Source organism: Macrobrachium nipponense, chromosome 23 (genome assembly GCF_015104395.2).
Source record: "Macrobrachium nipponense isolate FS-2020 chromosome 23, ASM1510439v2, whole genome shotgun sequence".
NCBI lineage: Eukaryota > Metazoa > Arthropoda > Malacostraca > Decapoda > Palaemonidae > Macrobrachium > Macrobrachium nipponense.
The window spans coordinates 80,817,029-80,842,876 of NC_061090.1; the positions used below are offsets into that span (position 1 = coordinate 80,817,029).

Sequence of the window (25,848 nt, forward strand, 5' to 3'; positions counted from 1 at the left end):
GTCGTTCATGCGTACATACTATTTTTGCACAATGTGATAGTGGCTACACCTTTCTACAGACTACCGACATATTTTACATATGTAAGCTCTAAATTCTATCATAAAACACTTTTCTAATTTTTTTTCATGGATCCCAAATAGTATATCCCGGAAAATTAACAAAATAGCAAATTTTTTCATATAAGATTCACTAATTACTATATTTTCATCTTTTCATGACTATATACATTTTTGATATACTAATTTTCAAATACTAATATGAATGTACATAGCAAAATATCGATAAATATTGTTCTATTATCATTGTAATAAAAGAACAGATGGTCCCCGACATTTGTTAGGTACATACGTGTTGCCATATTTTTATTCTTTCTGTGATTTACTAAACTGTGCTTCAATACAACTTTGATAATTGCCTCAATGATTATCACACATATTATGACCGTATACAAGAGAATACTTTATCACTATTGATGTTTCATTTTTTATCACTGTAAAAATATTTAAAATACAAATTTCATATGTAAACAACACAATGTTGTTATTCTCAACCTAAGCTAGTCAACAGTTTCTCTACAAAGTTGAAAATAATAATAATTTCATTAATAAATTTGTTTCTTTTAGCAACTAAATTTCTTTTCCAAAATAATTCTTCTTAACATAAAAAGAAGACAAAAATAGATTATTCCTGTATTTTGCTATTTATACATTAATATTAAGAGTTGGGTGCTGTAATCACTACAGTAAATCATTTTTTTTTTATCATAAATGTGTTCATTCACGAAACAGAAATACGTATGTACAGTGGGGCCCCCCCGTATTCGTGGCCTCACTGATTCACTGATTTCTCTCTGGACCATATCTATCCATTATTTGCGGAGAATTCATCTATTCGTGGGGTTTTCCGACAATAAATAATCACTAATTAAGTGTATTTTGATGTTATTTTTATGCCTATTACATTTTTATGATACAAAAATTTACTAATTTTAACATTTTAATATCGATCAATACTGAATTAGTAAGTTTAATAAGATTAAATATCACATAATAATAATAATTCTCTCTCTCTCTCTCTCTCTCTCTCATACAAAGAAGTATGTTTTTTGAAAGTAAAGAGCAATCAATTCAATAACAAAAACACTACAGTGAATTAGTAAGATTTTAGTTACTAAATTTAAAAAATTATGTAAGAATGAAGGAAATCCCAGTCTTCACGCATCTTTCTTTCAAACTCCAGGTCCAAGCTGAGGTTCAACAGCTGTTAAATATATCAAGTAATGTGACAGGAGGGGAGGGAGTGTTCGTTCTCTCTCTCTCTCTCTCTTCTCTCTCTCTCTCTCTCTTCTTCTCGAGATGAGAGATTTTTCTGGTACACATATGTATGATATGTTTATTAATATTTTCAAATAATAATAATAATAATAATAATTAATAATAATAATAATAATAATAATAATAATAGTAGACGAAGACCCAGAAATATACAGAGACAGGAGAAAGACAAGCAGAACAGAGGAATGACATAACAAACCAATGCACGGACAATACAGGAGACAGACTAAAGAACTAGCCAGTGATGACACGTGGCAATGACTACTAAGGGGAGAGCTCAAGAAGGAAACTGAAGGAATAACAGTGGCACAAGATCAGGCCCTAAGAACCAGATATGTCCAAAGAACGATAGATGGAAATAACATCTCTCCCATATGTAGGAAGTGCAATACGAAAAATTAAACCATAAACCACATAGCAAGCGAATGTCCGGCATTTGCACAGAACCACTACAAAAAGATTCATGATTCAGTAGCAAAAGCCCTCAACTGCAGCCTGTGCAAGAAACACCAGCTACCTAGCAGTAATAAGTGGTACGAACACCAACCTGAAGGAGTGATAGAAAACGATCACGCAAAGATCCTCTGGGACTATGGTATCAGAACAGATAGGGTGATAAGTGCAAATCAAAAAGAAAGTATCACTCACTGATGTCGCAATACCATGGGACACCAGAGTTGAAGAGAAAGAAAGGGAAAAAATGGATAAGTATCAAGACCTGTAAATAGAAATAAGAAGGATATGGGATATGCCAGTGGAAATTGTACCCATAATCATAGGAACACTAGGCACGATCCCAAGATCCCTGAAAAGGAATCTGGAAAAACTAGAGGCTGAAGTAGCTCCAGGACTCATGCAGAAGAGTGTGATCCTAGAAAAGGCACACACAGTAAGAAAAGTGATGGACTCCTAAGGAGGCAGGATGCAACCTGGAACCCCACACTCTAAATACCACCCAGTCGAATTAGAGGACTGTGATAAGAGCAAAAAAAAATAAAATAAAAATAAAAATAAAAATAAAAAATAAATAATAATAATAATAATGATAACTGTAATTACAAAAATCGTATGTGAAAGTATTTTACAGAAATACTACCCTAATCTCTCTTTCTCTCTCTCTGAGATGTATGTTTTTTGTATGATAAATAAATGATTTACTAATTTTCATATATCAATATTAATGTAAACAGCAATAATATAAATTCATTAAAGAAAATACTAAAGTGAATTAGCAAGATTTTACTTTATAAATTAAAAAATTATGTATGAATGAAAGAAAATCCATTCTACCCCCCATCTTCTCTTTGAACTCCAAGCTGAGATGGCTGGGGTCCAACAGCTGTCAAATATATCAAGTAATGTGACAGGAGGGGGAGTGTGTTGCCCATACCAGATCATGCAGTCTCTCTCTCTCTCTCTCTCTCTCTCTCTCTCTCTCTCTCTCTCTCTCTCTCTCTCTCTCTCTCTCTCACTGAGATGAGAGAATTTCTGTGGTACATGTGTATATGTTTATTAATATCTTCATATAATAATTATAATATAACTACAGTAGTACCTCGAGATACGAAAGGCTCAACTTACGAAAAATCCAAGTTACGAAAGCAAAGACGAAAAATTTTACTGCTCTACATACGAAAAGTTTTCAAGATACGAAAGGTTTCTGAAAGTCCGAGATTCGCCCCATAAACAATTTTGAAACTCGCGCCGCAGCCGCCATCTTAGTATAGTAGACTCGCCACCATCCTCCTGCTCTCCCATTGGTTCCTGATGCTAGCCAAGCCATGAGATCCTTCTCTCTAATTGGACAGCATCCCTCCCATCATGCATCTTCTATACATATGTACTACGTGTTGGCGTGCTTTACCTCGGCCACTTCGCACCCGAAACTTTACCGTACGCAATCGGCATTCGTTCGCTCCAATGATTTCTTTTAGTAACGTAAATTCGTTAGTGATTTCGTTGCAGTACGTACATATTATCGTGTTGTGCTACTTTATCGTGTTGTGAGAACGTAACTTAATTACGTACAGTACATAGAGTCATGGGTCCCAAGAAAGTTGCTGAAGTTCACAGAAAGAAGAGAATGCTTTCTATGGAGACAAAAATGGAGATAATAAAAAAGTAAAGGAAGCCATCAAAGCAGCTACACCTTCTAAGGGCGTCACTATTTTGTCCAACAAGAGGAGCCATGTGCATAATGAAATGGAAAGGCTGCTTCTTGTATGGATCGAGGACAAAGAAATCGATGATGATACAATAACCGAGACGGCAATCTGCCAGAAGGCCAGCGCTATTTTCGGCAATTTGATTGCCCAAGCCAAAGACGACAGCGGAGAGGGGACATCAACGGCAACCCCAGAGTTCAAGGCTTCTCATGGGTGGTTCGAAAAATTCCGTAAACGGACTGGCATCCATTCGGTGGTGAAGAAATTGAAATTACGTAAACTATAAAAAAGTAAAACGAAATGTAAAAATCAAAAAAAGACAAAATAAATTTTATTTTAAGTTTTTTGTAAAGTTAAGTGTTACAGTTTTGTTAAAGTGTTTTGTAAAGTTTAGTTTGTTTTTTGACATTTTTTTATGTGTTTCGTAAAAGTGTACGTATCTGCCGTTTGTCCTCCTCCTCCTCCTCTGCCGCCACTTTCAAAGATAGCCTCACTCGAAAGGTAAGCTTCAACATTTTACGTTACAGTAATAATATTTCTTGTACACTAATATACACTTTATTTACAGGTTTGCATTTTTATTCTTAATTTAGGTATTGAATGGTCCAAATTGTTGTAGCATTTCATTGTTTATAGGTCAATTTAGCTTTATTATGAAATTTAATGGGGTGTTTTTGGAGGGCTTGGAACGGATTAGCCATTTTACATGTAAAATGTGTTCCAAGATACGAAAAACTCATTATACGAAGGCCGCCTTGGAACGGATTAATTTCGTATCTCGATGTACTACTGTAATTTAAAAATTTATATATGATAGTATTTTAAAGAAATACAATAATCTATCCATTTCACTCTTTAAATTAGGATAACTCTCGATCGCCCTCTGTGTGGGCTGGAAGTGTATTAAGTATATCTTTAAGGGCACTACTACATTTTATGGTACAATAATAATATACAGTGCTAGTTTTCAAATAATATTAAGTTTAATGAGATTAAACAATAACAATAACCTCTCTCTCTCTCTCTCTCTCTCTCTCTCTCTCTCTGTCTCTTACTTATGTATGTTTATTTGTTTAGTAGTATAAATAAATAATTTACCTTATAACTAATTTTCACATTTTTAATAAGATTAATAAAAAATACCAATTCCCAGTCTTTTTATCCACTTGGAGGAAGGTGAGCGGGGAAGTAAATGGCAATTTGATATACGAACTGGAGTCAGAGTCCAGGAGTTATTTCTCTCTCTCTCTCTCTCTCTCTCTCTCTCTCTCTCTCTCTCTCTCGTCTCTCGTGAGTCTCTCTTCTCTCTCTCTCTCTCTCTCTCCATTTATTATTCTCTTTGTCTCAGAAATACTACATAATTTCACTCATGATGGCCAGATATATGATGTTGCCATTTAATGCTCTTCTCCTCTTCCTGCCCTCTCCTCTTCCTTTCTCTCTCATCTCTCTCTCTCTCGCTCTCTCTCTCTCTCTCTCTCTCTCTCTGTTATTGGCTGTAGGTATATATATTTAATGGTAAAATGTTTAAGATGACTTTGAAATGATATTAATAATATAACCTCAAAGATTAATACAGTAATAGGTTAGTAATTTTAGGTATATTTGAAGTAGGATGTTATTTAAGGTGTACCATTTGGTATCTGAACTTTCAAGATAGGCAGTTATAAGCATTTTTAGTGGTGGTTTTAACTATTTGCAGGTTTTAACTATTCACGGAGATGTCTGGAATACATCCCCCGCGAACACGGGGGAACACCGTACCTACTTGTAGTTTTGTGCAGCCGCCAAACCATGAATATAAAGAGGAATTGCTGCTAATATGCTTTTGTTTGCAGATCTGATGATGAAGGGGAAATTGAAGATAGGAAAGAATTTATAAAAGATTTTGACATTATAGAGACATATAACTTAAACACACACACACAAAGGAGGCATAATGTAAGCAAGGGAGCCGTTACAAGGACAATTCCCTTCTACTACCTAATAGGAGCAGCCATTGATAGTTTTAAAATTTTAAGTTGCAGTAAGTGCATGTGTATCTTCAAGCTACATAGGATAGCCTGGACCAATCAATAGTGAGTACCCATACGATAGTTTAAGGTATATTAGGTGCATAAATTAGCATTAAAATAGGTAGTCCGTGGGAAAAGATTACTGAGGAGGAAATTGGCGACATGAAAAACTTATTAGAGCCATGTGTGCCTCTGGCAATGCAGGTGTCTGGGGGACCTATGCACCTATGGTGACACATGTATTCCAGAAAGTAATTCCCACTGTAAAGGACCAACAGTTTGTATACTGTGTATGAACAAAATGTAATTTTAGAATAAAAATCTAAAACTATACAAAAATACACATACATGTTATATACATATATATAAAAAATATCAGGAATGCTCAATGAAAAGGATCCTCATCTAGTCTGCTGGTTTGTGCATTTTTTTTTTTACTTAAGTCATCAGTAAGCGAAAGACTGGAATTTGGATAATATTTATATCTGTCATCAGTAAGCAAAAGGGTCAACAATTATTAAGGTTTCTTGCCAAAGCAAGGTGTGGACTATCTGGCTGGTGTTTGTGTTACCCAGTAATGAGTGCAAAAGAACAAAATAACACTGCCTGAATGCCACTCCTTTTGGGGAAGGTATAATTATTGATATTTTCAGTAACCACAATCCACACCCCTAGCATGCTGCAGCAGTTACCCCCATCTTCTAAGAAAGGGAGTTGATGGCATTCATTTTATTAGCAGTTTGTAATTTGCCAAAACATTGCATTGAAAATAAATATATGAATAAAAAAAAATGCAACACCTAGGGTCTCATTTGTTCGTCTGCACAAGTATTATTAGTATAATCATATGCATTTGGACTACCTATACCTGTAAGCAAAGCTGAACAGATCAGTGACACTGAATTTCTTTTACTTACTGACATCCTCCATATTCCTGTCACTGTCAACTTCACTAGTGAACACCATTTCCCCACCCTCATCAGATTCATTAATGATCAAAATTGAACGATCACTGGCTATACTCTTTTTCGATATGAAGGTCCTCCGATTTCGGATTTTTTCGGGTGTCAAATCTATTGAAGATTTATCTGTAAAGAGAAAATACAATTCAAAACTGCTTTTTTCTATCATTAAAAATCTTTCTATAAATAATTCAGTCTGATTTTACCTACAGTTTAACCCTTAGGAGCCTGGCTAAAAAATCATGCAACACCCCGGACCGGGGAACTTTGAGGTCGACCAATTTCAGAAAAATTCACATCGATGGAAAGAGGAAGACATGCAAATGCAAACAGTATAAGACAAAATCTTCTACAAAATCCTCCCTACCTTTTCCACAAAAAGTGGAAAAAGAATATTTACAATCCCTTGAGGGACCTCTTTTACAAGACAATTGTAAATGTTATAAGTTATACATGATTTGTCTAATAAATGATTTTATTTTATTTTGTACAATTATAATTACAGCTCACACAATATCAAAATAGATCAGAACTCAATCAATTACAAATTCTGAGTATGTATATTTGTTGCAAAATATTTACGTAAATTAAGAGATTGAAGATGCTTCACTTTTTCCGGTCATACATGTTTTTTCTAATATTTCTTTGCAAAATTACAATTAAAATTGACATACTATCATAAAAGATAAGAAACTATAACCAACAGCAACCCCTGGGAATATTCACGAGCAAATATATCGAAAGATGTCATATGAAAGAGAAAGGCAATATGTACATGCTCCCTTGAAGCCAAGAGCAACCTACTTCAATGATCTCAGCCAGTCTAAAAGTTGCCATTAATTCTATTTCCAAACCTACTGGTCGTTTCAGGCATTTCCTCCTAAGTAAGTTGCCGATTGTACTTTGTTGGAAGTGACCGCATTTACTCCTTTTTAATCCATGCCCTTAGGAGCAATAGTAATCGTGGTTTGATCCTACTCCCCAATACATCCATGGTAAATCCGCTTAGGGTATTTGGACTTAAGAACTCCAAGATTAAGGATGCCGGCTAGCCAATATAAGGCCAAAAAAAAAAAAAAAAAAAAAAAAAAAAAAAAATTCATGGAGCTTCCTATTGCAATGGAGATTGCACATACGAAATATTTTGTCAACATTCCTCTTACTTTCATAGTTGCAGGCTATTTAGTAAAAGTAACTCAATAAGCCAAAAACTTTGAACCATACAAGAAAATGCAGTATTTCTTCTGTTATAATAAATTTTGACAATTATTAGCAAACAATGGCATCTGTAGAGATTACATGAGTCACAAAACAGGAAGACTGAGTTTTACACCCTTCAGTGCGAGCAGAAACATGAGAGTGAGTACGCATTAAAGTTTCACCCCCTACATTCACTTGCAATTACGTCTGTTTTTCTTTGTTTCGCCAAGGTTTTCATCATGCTAAAGAGGAAAAGACAAGCTAAACATCTTGCTAACATACAGAAGAAGAAAATTAACTAATAAGAGTTCAGAAGATCATAATATCGGCGATAATAGCGGAGTTAGTGAAGGAGAGAGTTCCACTCGAAGGAGCGCCCAGTTTCACCTGACGCAGTACTCCGTTTTGGTTTATTAATACCCAAAAAGTAATATGAAATTCATAATAATCATGATTTATTAACACTGTCTTTGTAAAAATACAAAGACCAACTTTGAACTCACGTATCTCAAAACTATATTTATTGACCTTCAAATTCTATCCTCTCCCTTAGTTTTAAAGCTATAGCATGGAAATTTGGTATATAAATTAGAGATTACAGAAGAATTAAATGTAGCCATTTTTTCCAGTTTTTGTTTAATTTTTTTCCTGATTTATAGGGTTTATTTTCTTAAATGAAAAAATTCATGTCAAGCAAAAAATTACTTTTAGATTTGATTGGAGGTCTACATCAGGTCTATATATGGTAGTAATCCCAGGTCTTAATATTAGGTATCAAGGGAGGAGATAGAATTTAAAAAATGGGATAAATTGCACTGGTGTCACAAAACCAAAGGTCACAGGAGAAAATCACATGCGGTTTTGAGACGTCCCAAGTCACCTTGTTAAGTGGTATTAATGTCAAAGTCCTGTCCTTACAAAATGGCATTAGCTGATCAGCGCCCTTAATAGACAGATTGTAAGATATCATAAGTTGTAAAAAGACATTTGCATAATTTCATTTGCAATTACAGGTATTTTCCTACTTACAATGGGGTAAGGTTCCATAAAACCCATAATTTATTGGAAAAATTGTATCTCGAATACAGCCTAGCCTACAATAGGATAATCAGTACCATATTTACTCATAGCGTGTTGCATGCTGATTACAGTTAGAAAATGCCTACAAGTGCTGCTGGTAGTGAATTTAAAAGTCATGAAAAGTTGGTTTGAAAAATTCAGAAAACAAATGGGCATACATACTGTGCCCACTTCAGTGATTAAGGACATGTTTGCAAAGTGGAGTGATGTAAAAGATTTTGTGGAGAATTATCATCCAAACATAGATGATGTAATCTGTGTTTCCAACATCTTTAGGCAAATTTTAAAGATGCCAGAAACAAATGTCTCTAGACAGTATTTTTTTGGTGACGGGTTCTGTGACTCAAGCTGGTCCCAGTGCCAGTAAAAACAGAAGGGGAAGTAATCCCCGATAATGCCTGTAAAAAATGAAGAGGAGACGTAATCCCAGATCATAGCCTGGGGGACAGTGTGACATGTGCTTCATGCAAGACGGGGGCGTTTACTTACTACGCAACCCTCCCTCTCTCTCTTCACTAACTACGCTAATATCGCATATATTATGATATTCTGTAATCATACTAGAGCAAATTTTCTTCGTCTTTATGTTAGCGAGATGTTTTCCTTGTCTTTTCCTCATTGGCATGATGAAATTCTTGCCGAAACAGATAAACATATGTAAAAGCAAGCGAATGTCAGAGGTGAAACTCGAACGTGTAGACTACTTGAAGTCTGTGCTCGCACTGATCATGGTTGAACTAGATACTCCCCTCTGTGACCCACGGAATCTCTACAAATGCCATTTCTCACAATTTCTTTGACAATAATTATCAAAATTTACAATAACAGAAGAAATATTGCATTTTCTTGTACAGATGAATGTTTTAGGCTTATTGAGTTATGTTTGCTAATTACCCTGTAACTACGAAAGTAAGAGGAATTTTGACAAAATATTTCGTATACGTATTCTCAATTGCCATATGAAGCTCCATGAATTTTTTCATGACTGCATTTTTCGCCCTATACCCCCATATATAGGGGTTCCGGCCAGCCCCCCTTAAGTACTCTCTTATTACCCTGACGGGACACAGAAGCATCTCTTCTTTGTCATTGTCTACGAAATCTGCCAGAGAAGGTATGGAAAAGGAGTCGAATCTACCGTCCACTTTTAATGGGTTATGAGTTTTGGCCACAAATTCTGGAACAAATTCGAATACCATTGACTTCCAACCTCTTGAGTGCTTTACGATATATGACAGGCCATGTAGTTCCCCAACCCTTTTGGTTGAAGCTAGGGCCAATAAGAAGACTGTCTTCAGGGTCAGGCTACTATCTGTGGACTGCCTTAGTGGTTCGTAGGGGGGTTTTGTCAGACTACTCAGTACCATGGTCAAATCCCAATCTGGGGCTTTTAGATTAGATTAGATTAGATTATAAAGTTTTTGGCACATAGCCAAGCGCCGGAGCCGAGGGGCCATTCAGCGCATATATATCTTAAGAATAAAAAAATTCGCTATCACACAAAGAAACATACACACAACCGATCTAACATACAAATCATTCATTCATAAAAACCAAACAAGAAACCTAAAACAATTAAAAGATAATTACAATTCGTAAAAAAGACCAATATTTTTAAAAAATGTCATAATTTGCTCTGCCTGAGCACCTTCACCTAAAATATCGGCAAGTGTCTTATTTGCCAGCAAACAAGCTCTACGTTTGGTTTCAAAATGAGGGCACTCCACCAAAATATGCACCACAGTCAAATCCACATGACAGGTGGAACAGCGAGGAACCTGCCTATCCGCTCCACTCATCATTAGATACCCGTGAGTATATTTAGTGTGGCCAATACGTAATCTAGCTAAAACTATCTCAGACCTTCTATCCATCCGGCTATGAGGCCAAGGATGAACAGAAGGCCTAATAGACTTTAATTAAGATTATTATCCAAAGTAGAACCAGTGGGCCTGCCACTGGTCTCTACAATAAAATCGAATGGTATTTTTTAAAATCGGAAACAGGGACGCCCATGTTGGAAATGTGCCTAAGCCTAGTTGCAGCCTTAGCAGCAGCGTCGGCTCGCTCATTCCCAACAATTCCAACATGGGACGGAGCCCAACAAAACCTAACAGAAAAACCTCTTCTATTAATTAAAAGATAAAACCAATCTTGTACTTCTTGCACTAAAGGGTTGCAAGAGACTAGGCTTTTAAGAGAAGATAAAACACTTAAAGAGTCGGTAAAAATAGTAAAAACCTTGTTAGTATAAGAACTATAAAAAATATACTTTAGAGCAGTCAAAACTGCCAGCAGTTCAGCTGTAAAAACAGAGGAATTAGATGGAAGCTTCTTTTTAATAATATTATCACTAGTCACTACAGAGCAACCAACACCATCAGAACCCTTCGAACCATCAGTATATATTTGTTGAGAATCACCATGTTCAAAAGCATGGTCCAAAAAACTTGCCCTCAACTGATCACCAGAGCTGATACTCCTGCTGTCCCTAATTGGGCAGATTTCTAAGGGTGGCCTATTCCAAGGAGGAAATTTTGAGGGCAAAATTTCAGCTACTGCAGAAGGTAGTAATCCACCTCCCTGGCAGAGCTTGCTAGTCGAACTTCAAGCGGCTTTGGCAGTCTAGGTCTATTTGGGGCTCTATCAGTTGTTTCTCTAACATACTTATAATTAGGGTTCAGCTTTGATGTAAGTACTCTTGATATGACTCTCAAGCCTAATTCCTCCCTACGGATAAATAGTGGGGGAAATCCTGACTCAACATATAGGCTTTCTACTGGAGAAGTTCTATAGGCTCCCGTACAAATACGTAAAGCCAAATTATGGACAACATCTAATTTCTGCAGTGTTGTCTTGCATGCACAACCATAATTTGACAACCATAATCAATTTTGCTTAGGCATAAAATCTGGTACATCCTCAAAAGGGTGATTCGATCTGCCCCCCAATTAAAATTAGAAACAACTTTTAGAATATTAAGACGAAGCTTCACGTTACATACAACTTCATTAACATGTTGAGCAAAAGTTAATTTCTTATCAAAGTAATACCTAGATACTTAATGCTATCTTCATAAGGTAAAATCGAATCATTTAAAAACAGCGTAGGGATCTCTTCCACTCTTCTTAATCGGCAAAATCGTATAGCTTTGGTTTTTTCTGGTGAAAATTTGAAACCTTTAGCACTGGCCCATAATGTTGAAGCATTAATAGCAGTCTGGATCTTTTGACAAGCTTCGACAGCTGTAGACTTGCTACAGATTATTGCATAATCATCAGCAAAGGCCAGACCATGCACCCCGACAGGAACTTGTTCTAGTAGGCCGTTGACAGCTACATTAAAGAGTGTTGGACTAAGGACGCTTCCCTGAGGTAACCCTTCTTCTTGAGGGTAAGCAGAAGAAATGTAAGAGCCCACTCTTACTTTCAGGTAACGTTCTGACAAAAAATCTTTCAGACAATAGAACAAATTACCCACAACACCCCACTCTACAAGTTGCAAAAGGATACCCCCTCGCCAGGTAGTGTCGTAGGCTTTTTCTAAGTCAAAAACACTGCAACAGTCTGGTTTTGCACAGCAAAAGCATTCTGTATCTCCCGAGTAAGGAACATCAAAGGGTCAGAAGTACTTCTATTTTTCCTAAAGCCAAACTGCCGATTAGATAAAAGATTCTTTGAATCCAAATACCACACAAGTTGAGCATTGACCATCCTCTCATAAATCTTGCTAACACAACTGGTTAGAGCAATTGGCCTATAGTTCTTAGGAAGGAAGGAATCTTTAAAAGGTTTTAAAACAGGTACAATAATCGATATCTTCCAAGACACTGGTGAAGTTCCTGAAAGATAAAAACTGTTTAAAATGTCTAAAAGAAATTGTTTTGTACTTCTAGGCAGATTAAAAATCATTGAGTACAGTATATCATCTTCCCCAGGAGATGTTGGGGAAGATAACGAGATTGCTTGATCTAATTCTTTCATGGTGAAAGGAAGATTATATGACTCTGAATTTGAACTAACAGCAGGAACAACCGTGGTACCGTCCCTAATATTCCTGAATGCAGTAGAGTAATGTAGGGCACTAGATATATTGGAGAAATGCCTACCAAAGGTTTCTGCAACTTCTCCAGAATCAGATATGAGTAAGCCATCAATTTTCAATATAGGCAAGGGAGGTGGAGAAAATTTCCCTTGCAGCTTTCGGATTCTGTTCCAGACTAATGACATAGGGGAATCATATTTTAACTCGCTTATATATCTGATAAACGATTCCCTCTTTGCCTGCTTAAATGTTTTCTTTTTCTTAGCAAGAGCTCTTTTATAGATAATTTTATTGACCAAGCAAGGATATCTACGATATCTCTTGTAGCAAGTTCTTGTTATCTTTCGGCTCAAGGCACATGAATCGCTCCACCAAGGTACTAGACAATGATGAGGTTTACCAGAAGTTCGAGGAATAGACAGCATGGCACCACACAGCAATATATTGATTAAATACTCATAAGCAGATGTTGGGCTCTGAAAATCAGTTATCTCTTTATCAACTTCAGTAGATTTTTTGAATAATCCCCAGTCAGCCTCCCCTACTTTCCATTTTGGTAAACATGGAGATGGAATATTCTTCATATACTTTAAGTGAATGGGCCAATGATCACTGCCATGATCATTCTGGTCTACTACCCACTGATAATCTAACCTCAAAGACGAAGAACAGATAGTGAGGTCAATGGCTGAATCAGTATTATGAAAAACATCATGTCTTGTAGGGGAACCATCATTCATTAAAGTGATGTCATTTAAGTCAAGCAGCTGTTCTATTATTAAACCCCACCGGTCGCAGTTTGGCTCTCCCCAGAGGGTGTGCTTGGCATTAAAATCCCCCATCAGAATGAAGGGTTTAGGAAGCTGGTCTATCAGTGTCTGAAGATCGTTTAATTCTAGCTGACGGGGATTACCCTGCGCATCCTGCAATCTACTTTCTAATGATGGATCAAGGTAGAGAGAACAAATTGTGATCCATTTACAGTTAAAAATTTGGACTGCACAAGCCTGCAACACAGTGTTCAATTGAACAACCCTGTGATTAACAGACTTGCGGACTATGATGCCTGTGCCTCCCTGAGCACGTACACCTATCAGGGGTGGAGACCTGTGAAAGGAATAATTAAAACCCACATTGGGTGTGTGCTCTCCCAACTTTGTCTCTTGTAGACACATCGCAGATAAATCATGTTCCCTAAACAGAACCCGAACTTGCTCTCTATTTGGTATAAATCCACGGATGTTCCATTGCATGAGAGCCATTATTTAGAGGAAGGGATCTTAAAATTCCCTACTAATTTAGGAATCTGTGTCCTGGTGAGAGAGATCTTATCAGTTTTACCAGTACTATTTGACCTAGATCTAGGTGTTACAGATCTTTTAGAAGATGGGCTTTCACTTGCCCTTTCAGTTTTACTTTTGTTCTTTCTACGATTGCTGAGTGACCGTGAATGAGGCGAAGAGGGAGAAAGGGCCCTCTTCTGACGAATAAAGAGGGCCTCTATCTCCTCACCGTCATCTCCACGGTGCACTGTAATGTCAAGATCAGGTGAGGGCTCAATGTCAGGCAATGTCCCTGACAGAGAAAAGTCGTCAACAAATTGAGACCTGGCTTGAACCCTTGAAACAACAGGGTCCCCTGGCTTGACCAGTGTCTCTACAACATGAGGAGCCCCGCCAGAGGGGCCATGAGAAGCCCCACTAGGGGGGCCGTGGGGGAGCCCCACCAGAGGGGGCGTGGGAAACCCCACCAAGGGGGGCACGGGGAGCCCCAACAGGGGGGGCACGGGGAGCCCCACCAGAGAGGGCATGGGAAACCCCATTAGGGGACCCCCGGGGAGCACCACCTGAAGGGGCACCAGAAGTAGCAATATCCGGCTGTTGTGCCTTCAAGGCATCTGAATAAGTTTTCTTTCCCAACAGCTTCTTGGCCTGTCCCACACTGATGTGTTCAGCGATAGATTTAAGTAATGCCTCTTGTTCTTTTTTAAATTCACTGCATTTCTTATCTCAGGCTCGATGGTCACCCTTACAGTTCACACAAATTACCGGTTCAGAACATTCCTCATGCTCAGGCTTGCCACACGATTCACAAAGTTTATTTCTGGTGCAAACATTTGAGGAGTGTCCAAAGCCAAAACATTTAAAGCACTGGAGCACTCTCGGTCTATAAGGACGAACTTTCATAATTTCATTGTCAAGAACAATTTCAGATGGCAAAAAAGGACTTACAAATGTTAAAATAATCATAGACGAGCGGGGCACCTTGAAAACCTTCCAAACCACGTCTGGACACATCTCCAAAATTTCCTCTTCGTCCATTTCATGTAAATCTTCATTGAAGATGACACCCTTTGCATAACTAAAATTATAGTGAGGTTTTACCTCTTTTATCAAACCTTCAGGATTAAGCTTTAAATTTAGGAGCATTACTGATTGAACATTGGTCTTGGCATGAACTAAAAAACTATTACGCCCAAAGCGAGTTACTTCTGGGCTCCCACATTGCCGATCTTCTGGCTTACCAACCTTTTCACCTTGAAGAGGTTGCCTCTCTCACCATGTGTTGTAATAATCAACCACTTAGCTGGGTCTGGTGATCTGGAGGTTTTACTTATTTTACTTGAATCTTTAGTTTCAGTTGGTGGTCTATATATCTCAAGATGCCTAGGGACCTCTTCCGCCTCTACAAGTCCAACACTCATAGAGTCTGACCTAAACTCTCTGTAGGCTCTGTGAGCTTCCGATTCGTTGTTGAAAAATATCCAAAATTCAAAACAACCATAATTTTTCCCAAGTCTATTCCGTAATTCTTTTAAGTTTCCAAATTTGCAAAATTCATTAAATAAGGTATCATAATTCCAGTCTAAAGGGACTGGTTTTACATACAAAATGTTTGTAACAAGGAGCTCATTTGAAAAAGGCTCCAAAGTCACAATAGAGGAATTACCAAAATTTTCCTTGTCCTTATCCTTGCCCAAGTCGTCAACAGAAGGTTTTGGTGTCTCCATAAGACGTACAATTGATGATTCATCCAGGTAGCCCCCCACCCACCATGGAGCCACATTTAGAGGACAGTGTTATCCCATACAGGGCTGCCCTAGGGGTACCACCCAGATATACACCCCACCCTCAGTGCTTAAGGCGTCATGATGTCCGTCGAGATCAGACCCAGCACTAAGAGCAGGGTTTGACATATAAACTTTCCCCTCGCTCGACCACGTTAGGTACTCGAGTTCTACGGGTGAGGTGGCATGCCAACCATCCTCACCCTCCACCAAATCCATTGAGAAAGTCCAAATCATGTCCAAAACCAATCCAAGTCATCAACATAAAATCCGTGCCTTATAGAGGGAGGAAGCAGAAGGATGAAAAGTTTTAGAAAAAGGAAAAGGGCTGACTTATTTAGTTGGATCAACAGCTGGGCACCAAGGCCCAGCAAGAAAGTAGTTCCCACCAGGCATCAGGGCCCAGCTGCTGAACCCTAAGCCCCCCATCCCCGGCAAGGCTTCAGCATCTGGGGGGCTGGGGCTTTTAGTTCCTTTGGCAAACATGACTGCTCAAAGCTCTTCATCTACATGGCCAACTCCCATGAAGATGAAATATCCACACCTTCCATGCGTAAGTCAGTCGCACACACTTACGGCGCAGGAATATTGAACTAGTAGCCATAACAGCGGCAACAACGACGGAGTTCGTATAGCAGTATCCCATCTCACGTGTTTTAGTTTTACTGCTTAACTTCATTCATCATGGGTCCTAAGCGTTAAGCTACTACGTCCCATGGAAATGACGTCAAGAGGAGGAAGAAGATATCGCTGGAGACGAAATATGATATCATCAAGTGGTCTGAGAGAGGTAAGACTTTGTTTACTAGGCCAAAGTTTCCCTGTAAGGTCATTGAATCTGGCATGAAAAATTTGTAGAAGAACCGTTCAAACCAAAGTAAAGGTTATGCAAATGATTTTAACATTTTTATTGAGAGTTATTACATACTTAGCTATTAGGGTAAACTATCTGCCCATGACGCTGATCTATGCCACCGCCAGCCACTCTCCCGAAAATATAGAGATAAAAAATAGCAAATTTAGCGATCGATCTATTGATTTATAAATGTTCGTGTTTTCATGTTAGCATTTGTGTAATTACATACAAATATATTTATAATAAAAAAATGATTTATTACACAAGTTCTTGGGTTATGTCATATTGTGGTCTCTCTCGCTCTCTCACACAGTATACATATTATTATATGTTGCTCATGTTATAATGCATATATCTTCTCTTTGACTATATAAAATGTTAGAAAAGAGCTTTGCAACATTTTCAGATTCCTTACTTAAAATGTATGTTCAGATTTCACATAACATAATGTAAAAGTCAATATAACGTAGAATATAAAAGGAGAGAGAGATTAACTTCGTCTGTTCCAAGCTAGAGATTGTTTTCATAACTTGTCATCACCTCAGATTAGAGGAACTTGAGTCTCCGTTTTGTTTTCTTAACATGTCAACCTTACTCGAGTGAGTTCTGTTTGGAACATGTAAAGAGCATACTACGTACATGACTGGTTTCAAACGTGTATGTCTTTGCCGAAACCACAAGAAGATTTCACGATTTTTCTGTAAAGTTACGTCATATTAGAAGCTTCTAGAAGGATTGCATCATCTTTCTCAAGCCCAAAACGTTTTGTATGTTAGCGAGATGTTTTGCTAGTCTTTTCCTCATTGGCATGATGAAATTCTTGGGGAAAAAAAGATAAACATACGTAAAAGCAAGCGAATGTCAAGAGGTGAAACTCGAACGTGTACACTACAAGAGGCTTCTCCTCAAACTGGAAGGTAGTAAACTGACTAAGTTCCCTCCTGCCGCCTCATGGAATCTCTACAGATGCCATTGCTCACAATTTCTTTGACAATTATTATCAAACCTTACGATAAAAGAAGAAATGTTGCATTTTTTTGTACGGATCAATGTTGCTGGCTTATTGAGTTACATTTACTAATAATCCTGTAACTACAAAATAAGAGGAATTTTGACGAAATATTTCGTATATATATTCTCCATTGCCATACAAAGCTCCATGAATTTTTTCATGGCTTTGCATTTTTCGCCCTATACCCCCATATATAAGGCTTCCGGCCAGCCCCCTTAGGGTAAGTTAACATGGGCCGACTTACGTCCAAATCGTCATTCGACCAGCTGTATCTACTTGTACTAGCGGCCCTTCCTTGGCTGCCACTTCTTGTGTTGTGCAGATGTCGTGTTACTGCACTTGAAACCTTCGCCCCTTTTGGATTTGTTGTTGAAGTGTGAGGCAAGTATTTGGTTTTCTGCAGTGACATTTTGTGATAACTCTTTACTGTCTCCCTTCCAGCCATCTGGTGTTTTCCACTGACATCCTATGATGTCATTGCTGGCAACCCTGGTACATCACTGTCTCAGGCACCTGTCGTCTGTCTCAGTTTGCAGATTTACCATTTTCTGCTGTCTCAGTTCTTCCTGTAGATTTGACGTATTCCAACCCTGATTGGATATGATTACCCTTCAGTTTTCTTAGTGATTCATAGTTCATGTTGCTTTGCTTTACCACTGTTCTTTTGGCCGAAGATGAATTCGTTGATCAACACTTTTTTATTATTATTATTAACTTCTACCTTGGCTTCTGTTCTAATGAGGACAAAGTTAAAGCTATGACCCTGTTAAAGTGCACTTTGAGGCTCACTTGAAAGTGTATTCATTAAGGCTGGTTCTCAAAATGCAACCGCTTTGGTTTCCACTTTCATGAATCTCCTTGGAGCCACATGTATAATGTCAGATTACTACTAAGTTTCCTCCCATCAAGAAGTGGAAGTGAAGAATTCATAAATTGGTATGTTACTTTGACCTAATAATGAGTGATAAGAGCTTATATAGTCTAGCATATCATTCTCTGTGTGACTGCTAATTTACTGTTATGGTAAAATTAATGGTAAGTACATAATGTTAGTTCTGAAAGGACAGAAAATCTTCAAGAGGCATTAGAGTCTGACCTCTTAAATCTGGCACTCCATGGTCCAGAAACTCCCATTATCTGGGAGGTTTTTGAATCATCCACCATTAGTTTTTAAGCAGCTATAAGGATGATGCCATATGTTTCAACTTTTGGGCTTTTTTTGGATTTTGGAACAAACTTGTTTTGTAAATTCACAGGTACAGTTTATTTCCATCAAAACTATTCTTGTAAACTAAAATATGCATCATACAAAAATTTTGATTTGCATATACAAGTTTACCGTACAGGAAGGCCTTGGATATTGGCTGACATTCTATTCTGACAGTTAGTTTGTATATGTAATTTACCAAGTAATTACATAGGTATAGTTTCTAACTAACAGCAGCTAACATTTGAAATCCGCGCTAGCAATTCTTTTGTTTTGGTGTAGGAAAAGCCCCGCCCACTGTCGTGGGGGAGATGAACAACTAGGCAAAGACCTGTCAATGTTTTTGAAGGTTGACGACGGTGGTTGTCGATCCTCAGCTATTGATTATTTGAAATTCATTGTCAGTTACCAGGTGTAATGCAAATTGGTGGAGTATTTTTTGTTGGTAGCTTTTCACTTAGGTTTGTTGTCAAAAGACCAAGTTTTCCTGCAAATGGACTTTCTAGTTTTGGACTTAAAATTTTTTCCCGACTTAAGGATGCCTGATGCTAGTTCGTTACCAACTCGCTATTGCAGCAAAGGATGTAATACAAGATTGACTTAAGTAAAGTATGACATGTACACAGTTCATAACGTAACCATGGTAATTTTTTTACTATCGTACGATGGTTGAAATGCAGCAAAAAGGCTGTTTTTATTGGATAGGTTGTTCACAGCAAATCAGCTGTTTCTGTCTGAATGCATTTTCCAGACAAGTATATCATTATTACTGATACTTTTTGCATTCTCTTTTACTTTTTAAAACTTAACTAGGGGATGGTATAGACTAAAAGATGGAGGAAAAAATAGAATAGATAAAGAGGAGGAAAAGAGTTTAGCCTCTTGTTAAATTTTGGCCTCGTAAATCTAACTCGCATGATACGTGACATACGTGATAAAATCATTTTTTGAGGGTGAAAATTTGGGGGTCGCATGATATACGGTAAGTACTGAATACAGTACCTTAAAACCTAATATTAATGACAGTTTGCTATGCTTACATTAACCCTCTTACGCCGAAGCGGTAAAAAAAAATTGTCTCCCGTGTGCCGGAGGTTTCAGAGTGAGCGAGGAAGCGGAAAATATATTTTTTTCAAAAAATCACAGCGCGCTTAGTTTTCAAGATTAAGAGTTCATTTTTGGCTCCTTTTTTGGTCATTGGCTGAAGTTTAGTATGCAACCATCAGAAATGAAAAAAATTATCATTATCATGTATAAATAATGCGATATATGATAGCGCAAAAGCGAAATTTCATATATAATTGTATTCAAATCGCGCTGTGCGCAAAACAGTTAAAGGTAACAAGTTACTTTTTTTTCGTTGTAATGTACACTAAATTGCAATCATTTTGGTATATAACACATTGTAAAACGATAAAAGCAACACAGAGAAAATATTATCACAAAATAATGCATGAATTCGTAACGCGCAGACATAAACAAATATTTTGTTCAAAAATTCACCATAAATCTAAATATTGTCCTAGAGACTTCCAATTTCTTTCAAAATGAAGACAAATGATTGAATATTACTATACTGTAAGAGTATTAGCTTACAATTGCAGTTTTTGACCATATCTGACGAGTTAAAGTTGACCGAATGTCGAATTTTTTTATATATATATTTTTTATATGCAATTATTTCGGAAATAAGAAAAGCTACAACCTTCAAATATTTTTCGTTTTATTCTACATGAAATTTTGCACATTTTCATATATAAAACTCTATGAAATGCCTAATATGAAATGGAGCAAATATTCCGAGAATGGGACATACGCATTTCGGAGATTTGTGGCGGAGAATCAGCGCGCGGAGGGAAGGAAAGATTTTTTTTTTTTAATTCACCATAAATCTAAATATTTTGCTAGAGACTTCGAATTTGTTTCAAGATGAAGATAAATGACTGAATATTACTAGACTGTAAGAGTTTTAGCTTACAATTGCGTTTTTCGACCATTTCGGTAGAGTCAAAGTTGACCGAACGTGGTTTTTTTTCTATTTATCGTGATTTATATGCAAATATTTCAAAAATGAGAAAAGCTACAACCTTCAATTATTTTTTTGTTGTATTCTACATGAAATTGTGCACATTTTCATATATAAAACTTTATGTAACGGCTAATTTAAAATGGTGCAAACATTACCACAATCGCACGTATGATTTTTTCGGAAGAGTTACCGCGCGGACGTAAAGAAAATGTTATTTTTTTCCTAAATTCACCATAAATCGAAATATTGTGCTAGAGACTTCCAATTTGTTGCAAAATGAAGGTAAATGCTTGAATATTACTAGAATATAAGCGTTTTAGCTTACAATTGCGTTTTTCGACCATTTCGGTAGAGTCAAAGTTGACCAAAGGTTGAAATTTTGGCAATTATCGTTATTTATATGAAAATATCTCAAAACTGATAAAAGCTACAACCATGGGTTGTTTTTAGTTGTATTGTGCATGAAATTGCGCACATTTCCATATATAAAACTTTATATAACGGCTAATTTTAAAATGGTGCAAACATTACCACAATCGCATGTATGATTTTTTTCGGAAGAGTTACCGCGCGGACGTAAGGAAAAAGTTTTTTCATAAATTCACCATAAATCGAAATATTGTGCTAGAGACTTCCAATTAGTTGCAAAATTAAGGTAAATGATTGAATATTACTAAAATATAAGAGTTTTAGCTTACAATTGCGTTTTTCGATCATTTCGGTAGAGTCAAAGTTGACCGAAGGTTGAAATTTTGGCAATTATCGTTATTTATATGAAAATATCTCAAAACTAATAAAAGCTACAATCATGAGTATTTTATTGTTGTATTCTACATAAAAATGCGCACATTTTCATATATAATACTTCATGTAACGGCTAATTTACAATAGTACAAAAATTATGTCAGTGACGAAATAATTTCCGAGATGTGTCACAGATACTTTTTAGTGCGGCAAGAAAGAAATTCGCGCTTGCGCGCCTGCGTAACGATTGTAAACAAAACAACACCTTGATTTGTGAACTCCCAGCATCCCCAAGGCGCGTGATTCAAAAGTTTTAGGCTGGTAGGCCTATAAGTATTTTACCGCGAATTTTAAAAAAAACTTTTGTAAGTCGACGTAAAATACGTCCAGTCGGCACACGGGAGACAAAAAATGTCGACGTAAAATACGTCCAGTCAGCGTAAGAGGGTTAATATTAATAACTGAAAAGTAAAAGTAAATAATTTTAGGTTTTAATCATAAAAATCTACTTAATCATGAGAATAACACGAAAATACAGCAATCGGTGAATATTACTCAACAAACAAATTCATGAATTTCCAAATTTCCACAAATAATTCAGGGATAAGTTACATGATAAATCTGGAAATCTGAACTGTGAATAAGTGGTGGTTGACTGTATGCATAAGGACAGCAGGAAGAATTCTGAAAAAACAAACATTCCAATGCCACCTAGTGAGAAACAGGTGATTATAGGCAGTCCCTCCAGTTGGACAAAAGCTATTATTTTGTTTATTTTGAGTTCTTTTTGCACCTACAGTCATCACATCTTTGTGGCAATTTCTAATGTGCAAGGTTTTACTATTTTGTCGTAATATCAATTTTTGAGGAGACTAGGTTTATCCTACTGATATTTTACATTCAATACTTTCAGTATAGTAGCTTTTATTTCTTCTGCAGAGGACATCATATCTTTTTATGCTTTTAATGTTTTCATGTACCTTTTAATGTTCTTAACGTTTTCATTCTTTCATGGACAAAATCTAATAATGCTACTCTCCTTGTACTTCAATCATTCATTTACATACAGGTAATGACCGACTTACGACCTATGCAACTTACGTCTGATCGACTTTACGACTATTATTTTCACCCTTTTCGGCAGAACGTGCATACGAACGTACGATACTTTTTCCTGCAGCATCCGTGCATCTCTCGGGTCCCACGCTCACTCAGTGTTGCCTGTAGCTCCGTACTGAACGCATCTCTCGCTCTGCTGTGTTCATTTTTCAATAACTTTGTGTTAATTTTGATCATTTTTGAAATGTCTGCCAAGAGGAAACTGTGTTTATCTACTCCTCAACATGCCAAGAAGGAAAGGAAGGCCATTGACTTGGACACAAAAATGACAGTGATTAAGCAGTTCGAAGAAGGGAAGAAAGTGAATGTGATCGCACGTGATATGAAGTTATCTCATTCTACTGTGTCCACGATTCTTAAGGATAAGGAAAGGATTCGTGATGCTGTGAAAGGTTCTGCACCCATGCGATCGACAGTGATTACGAAACAACGCACTGGCCCCATCCATGAAATGGAAAAATTATTGCATGTTTGGATGGAAGATCAAATCCAAAAAAAAGGACACCGTTAAGCCTTTTTACTGTGCAGATGAAGGCTAGAAGTCTGTTTCAGACTTTGAAGGAACGTGCTGGAGTAGAGTATAAGCAAGAATTTTTGGCAAGCGTTGGCTGGTTCAAGAGGTTCAAAAAACGATTCCAGCTGCATAGTGTTCGAGTGACTGGAGAAGCAGCGAGTGCGGATGAGGAAGGAGCTAGCAAGTTTGTCGACAGTCTCGATGAAATGATTACGGATGAGGAATATCTTCCAGAACAAATATTTAATGTTGATGAAACAGGTTTGTTCTGGAAACGAATGCCAGAACGCACTTACATCCATAAGGAAGCCAGTAGCATGCCAGGATTTAAAGCTTTTAAGGATAGGCTGACTCTACTGCTTGGTGGGAATGTCGCGGGGTTCAAGCTGAAACCCTTTTTAATTTATCATTCAGAAAACCCACGAGCGTTCAAGAATGTAAGCAAGTACACTTTGCCTGTCTACTTTCGCTCTAACCGTAAGGCATGGATGACGCAGACACTTTTTGAAGACTGGTTTGTCAACTGTTTCATTCCTCAAGTGCGTGAATACTGCCTAGAGAAAGGAATTCCTTTCAATATTTTACTGCTGCTCGATAATGCGCCTGGACATCCACCTCACTTAGCTGATCTGAATCCTGATGTGAAAGTGGTTTTTTTGCCACCAAACACCACTCCAATTCTTCAACCTATGGACCAAGGTTCGATTGCAACATTTAAGGCAAACTATTTAAGAATCACCTTTGCGCAAGCCATAGCTGCTCTAGATGCCGACCCAGAACTATCCCTACGAGAATTTTGGAAACGCTACAATATTCTGCATGCTATCAAGAATGTGTCTTCTGCCTGGGAGACTGTGACGGCGAAGTGTATGAATGGCATATGGAAGAAGTGCGTTAAACGTTATGTGAATGATTTTGATGGATTTGACAGTGAACAAGAACTTGATGTGATACGGGGAAAAATAGTGAAACTGTCAAAAGAGCTTTCCTTGGATTGTAAAATAGAAGATATTGAGGATTTGCTAGACCACGCTTCCGAAGAACTTACAAATGAAGAGCTGATTGAATTGGAAGAAGAACGAGTGGCGGAGGAAGAAAGAAGAGAAGCGGAGGATGAAGAGTTGCCAGAAAGGAAATTTACCGCCAAGGGATTATCAGAAGGATTAGCTCAACTAAATAAACTCCTTGCACATTTCGAAGAAATGGACCCAAATTATGAAAGGTTTTCAAAGATTGAACGGATGGCACACGATTTGTTTCGTCCGTATCGTGAAATTTACGAGGAGAAAAAGAAACAAACAATCCAGACGAAACTCACCATGTTTGTGAAACGAACAACTCCTCCTCCCGTCACCCCGACCGTCGCTTCAGCTGATGAAGTCAACGACCTCCAGTCAAGCACCAGCGTTGCCAGAAGTCTTTAATTTTATTATATTTTCCTGTACTACATACTAGTTTTCAATTGTATTTTTGAATGTTTTCTATTTTTTGCACCTGTATTTTGTATTTTTCAACATTAAACAAATTGTACTGTAGCATCCAGTGTTTAAATTAAACCTGACAAAAGTAACAACAGGAAACAGTATGATGCATAGAGAAACGGGTTTGCTATGAACTTAACAAACGTAACAATACACAAGACGCAATTTCGTGTACGTAGAGAGACGTTACAGACGTTACAAATGGTATAAAAATTCCAAGAAATCATAACTGAAAAAAGGATGAATTTTTATATGAGCATGACAAACGAAGTTTTCTCTCTCTGCATCTCTTCTCTCTCTCTCTCGCTCTCTCTCTCTCTCTCTCTCTCTCTCTCTCTCTCTCTCCAGTGAAAGCCTCGATTCGATAGAATTTTTTCCACGTAATCATAGGCGTACGAGGTGAAGTTCATTTGGGAGGGCAACACCTAATTTGCCCGAATTTTCATTATGAAACAGTATGATGCGTGGAGAAACAGTTTGGACAAACGTTTGGCGAATGTAACAGTACGTAGAGAGACGTTACAAATGGTATAAAAAAATTCCAAGAAATCATAACTAGGAAATACAATAAGTAAATTAACTAAAAAAAAAAAGGATGAATTTTTATATGAACGTGACAACCGAAGCATTATGAAACAGTATGATGCGAGGAGAAACAGTTTGGACAAACGTTTGCCGAATGTAACAGTACGTAGAGAGACGTTACAAATGGTATAAAAAATTCCAAGAAATCATAACTAGGAAATACAATAAGTAAATTAACTAAAAAAAAAAAAAAAAAGATGAATTTTTATATGAACGTGACAACCGAAGCATTATGAAACAGTATGATGCGAGGAGAAACAGTTTGGACAAACGTTTGCCGAATGTAACAGTACGTAGAGAGACGTTACAAATGGTATAAAAAAATTCCAAGAAATCATAACTAGGAAATACAATAAGTAAATTAACTAAAAAAAAAAAAAAAGGATGAATTTTTATATGAACGTGACAACCGAAGCATTATGAAACAGTATGA

General features: G+C 37.2%; 1 protein-coding gene across 7 annotated transcripts in view; it reads right to left on the reverse strand.

The window, feature by feature from the left end:
* LOC135202024 (protein ELYS-like) overlaps positions 1 to 25,848 on the reverse strand; it is a 241,020-nt gene that overhangs the window by 50,208 nt on the left and 164,964 nt on the right. For all 7 annotated transcript variants that reach the window (XM_064231315.1, XM_064231323.1, XM_064231317.1 and 4 more), the window contains one exon: positions 6,433 to 6,603. In XM_064231315.1, the coding sequence (XP_064087385.1) occupies positions 6,433 to 6,603 (171 nt within the window). The remainder of the gene's footprint in view (positions 1 to 6,432; positions 6,604 to 25,848) is intronic.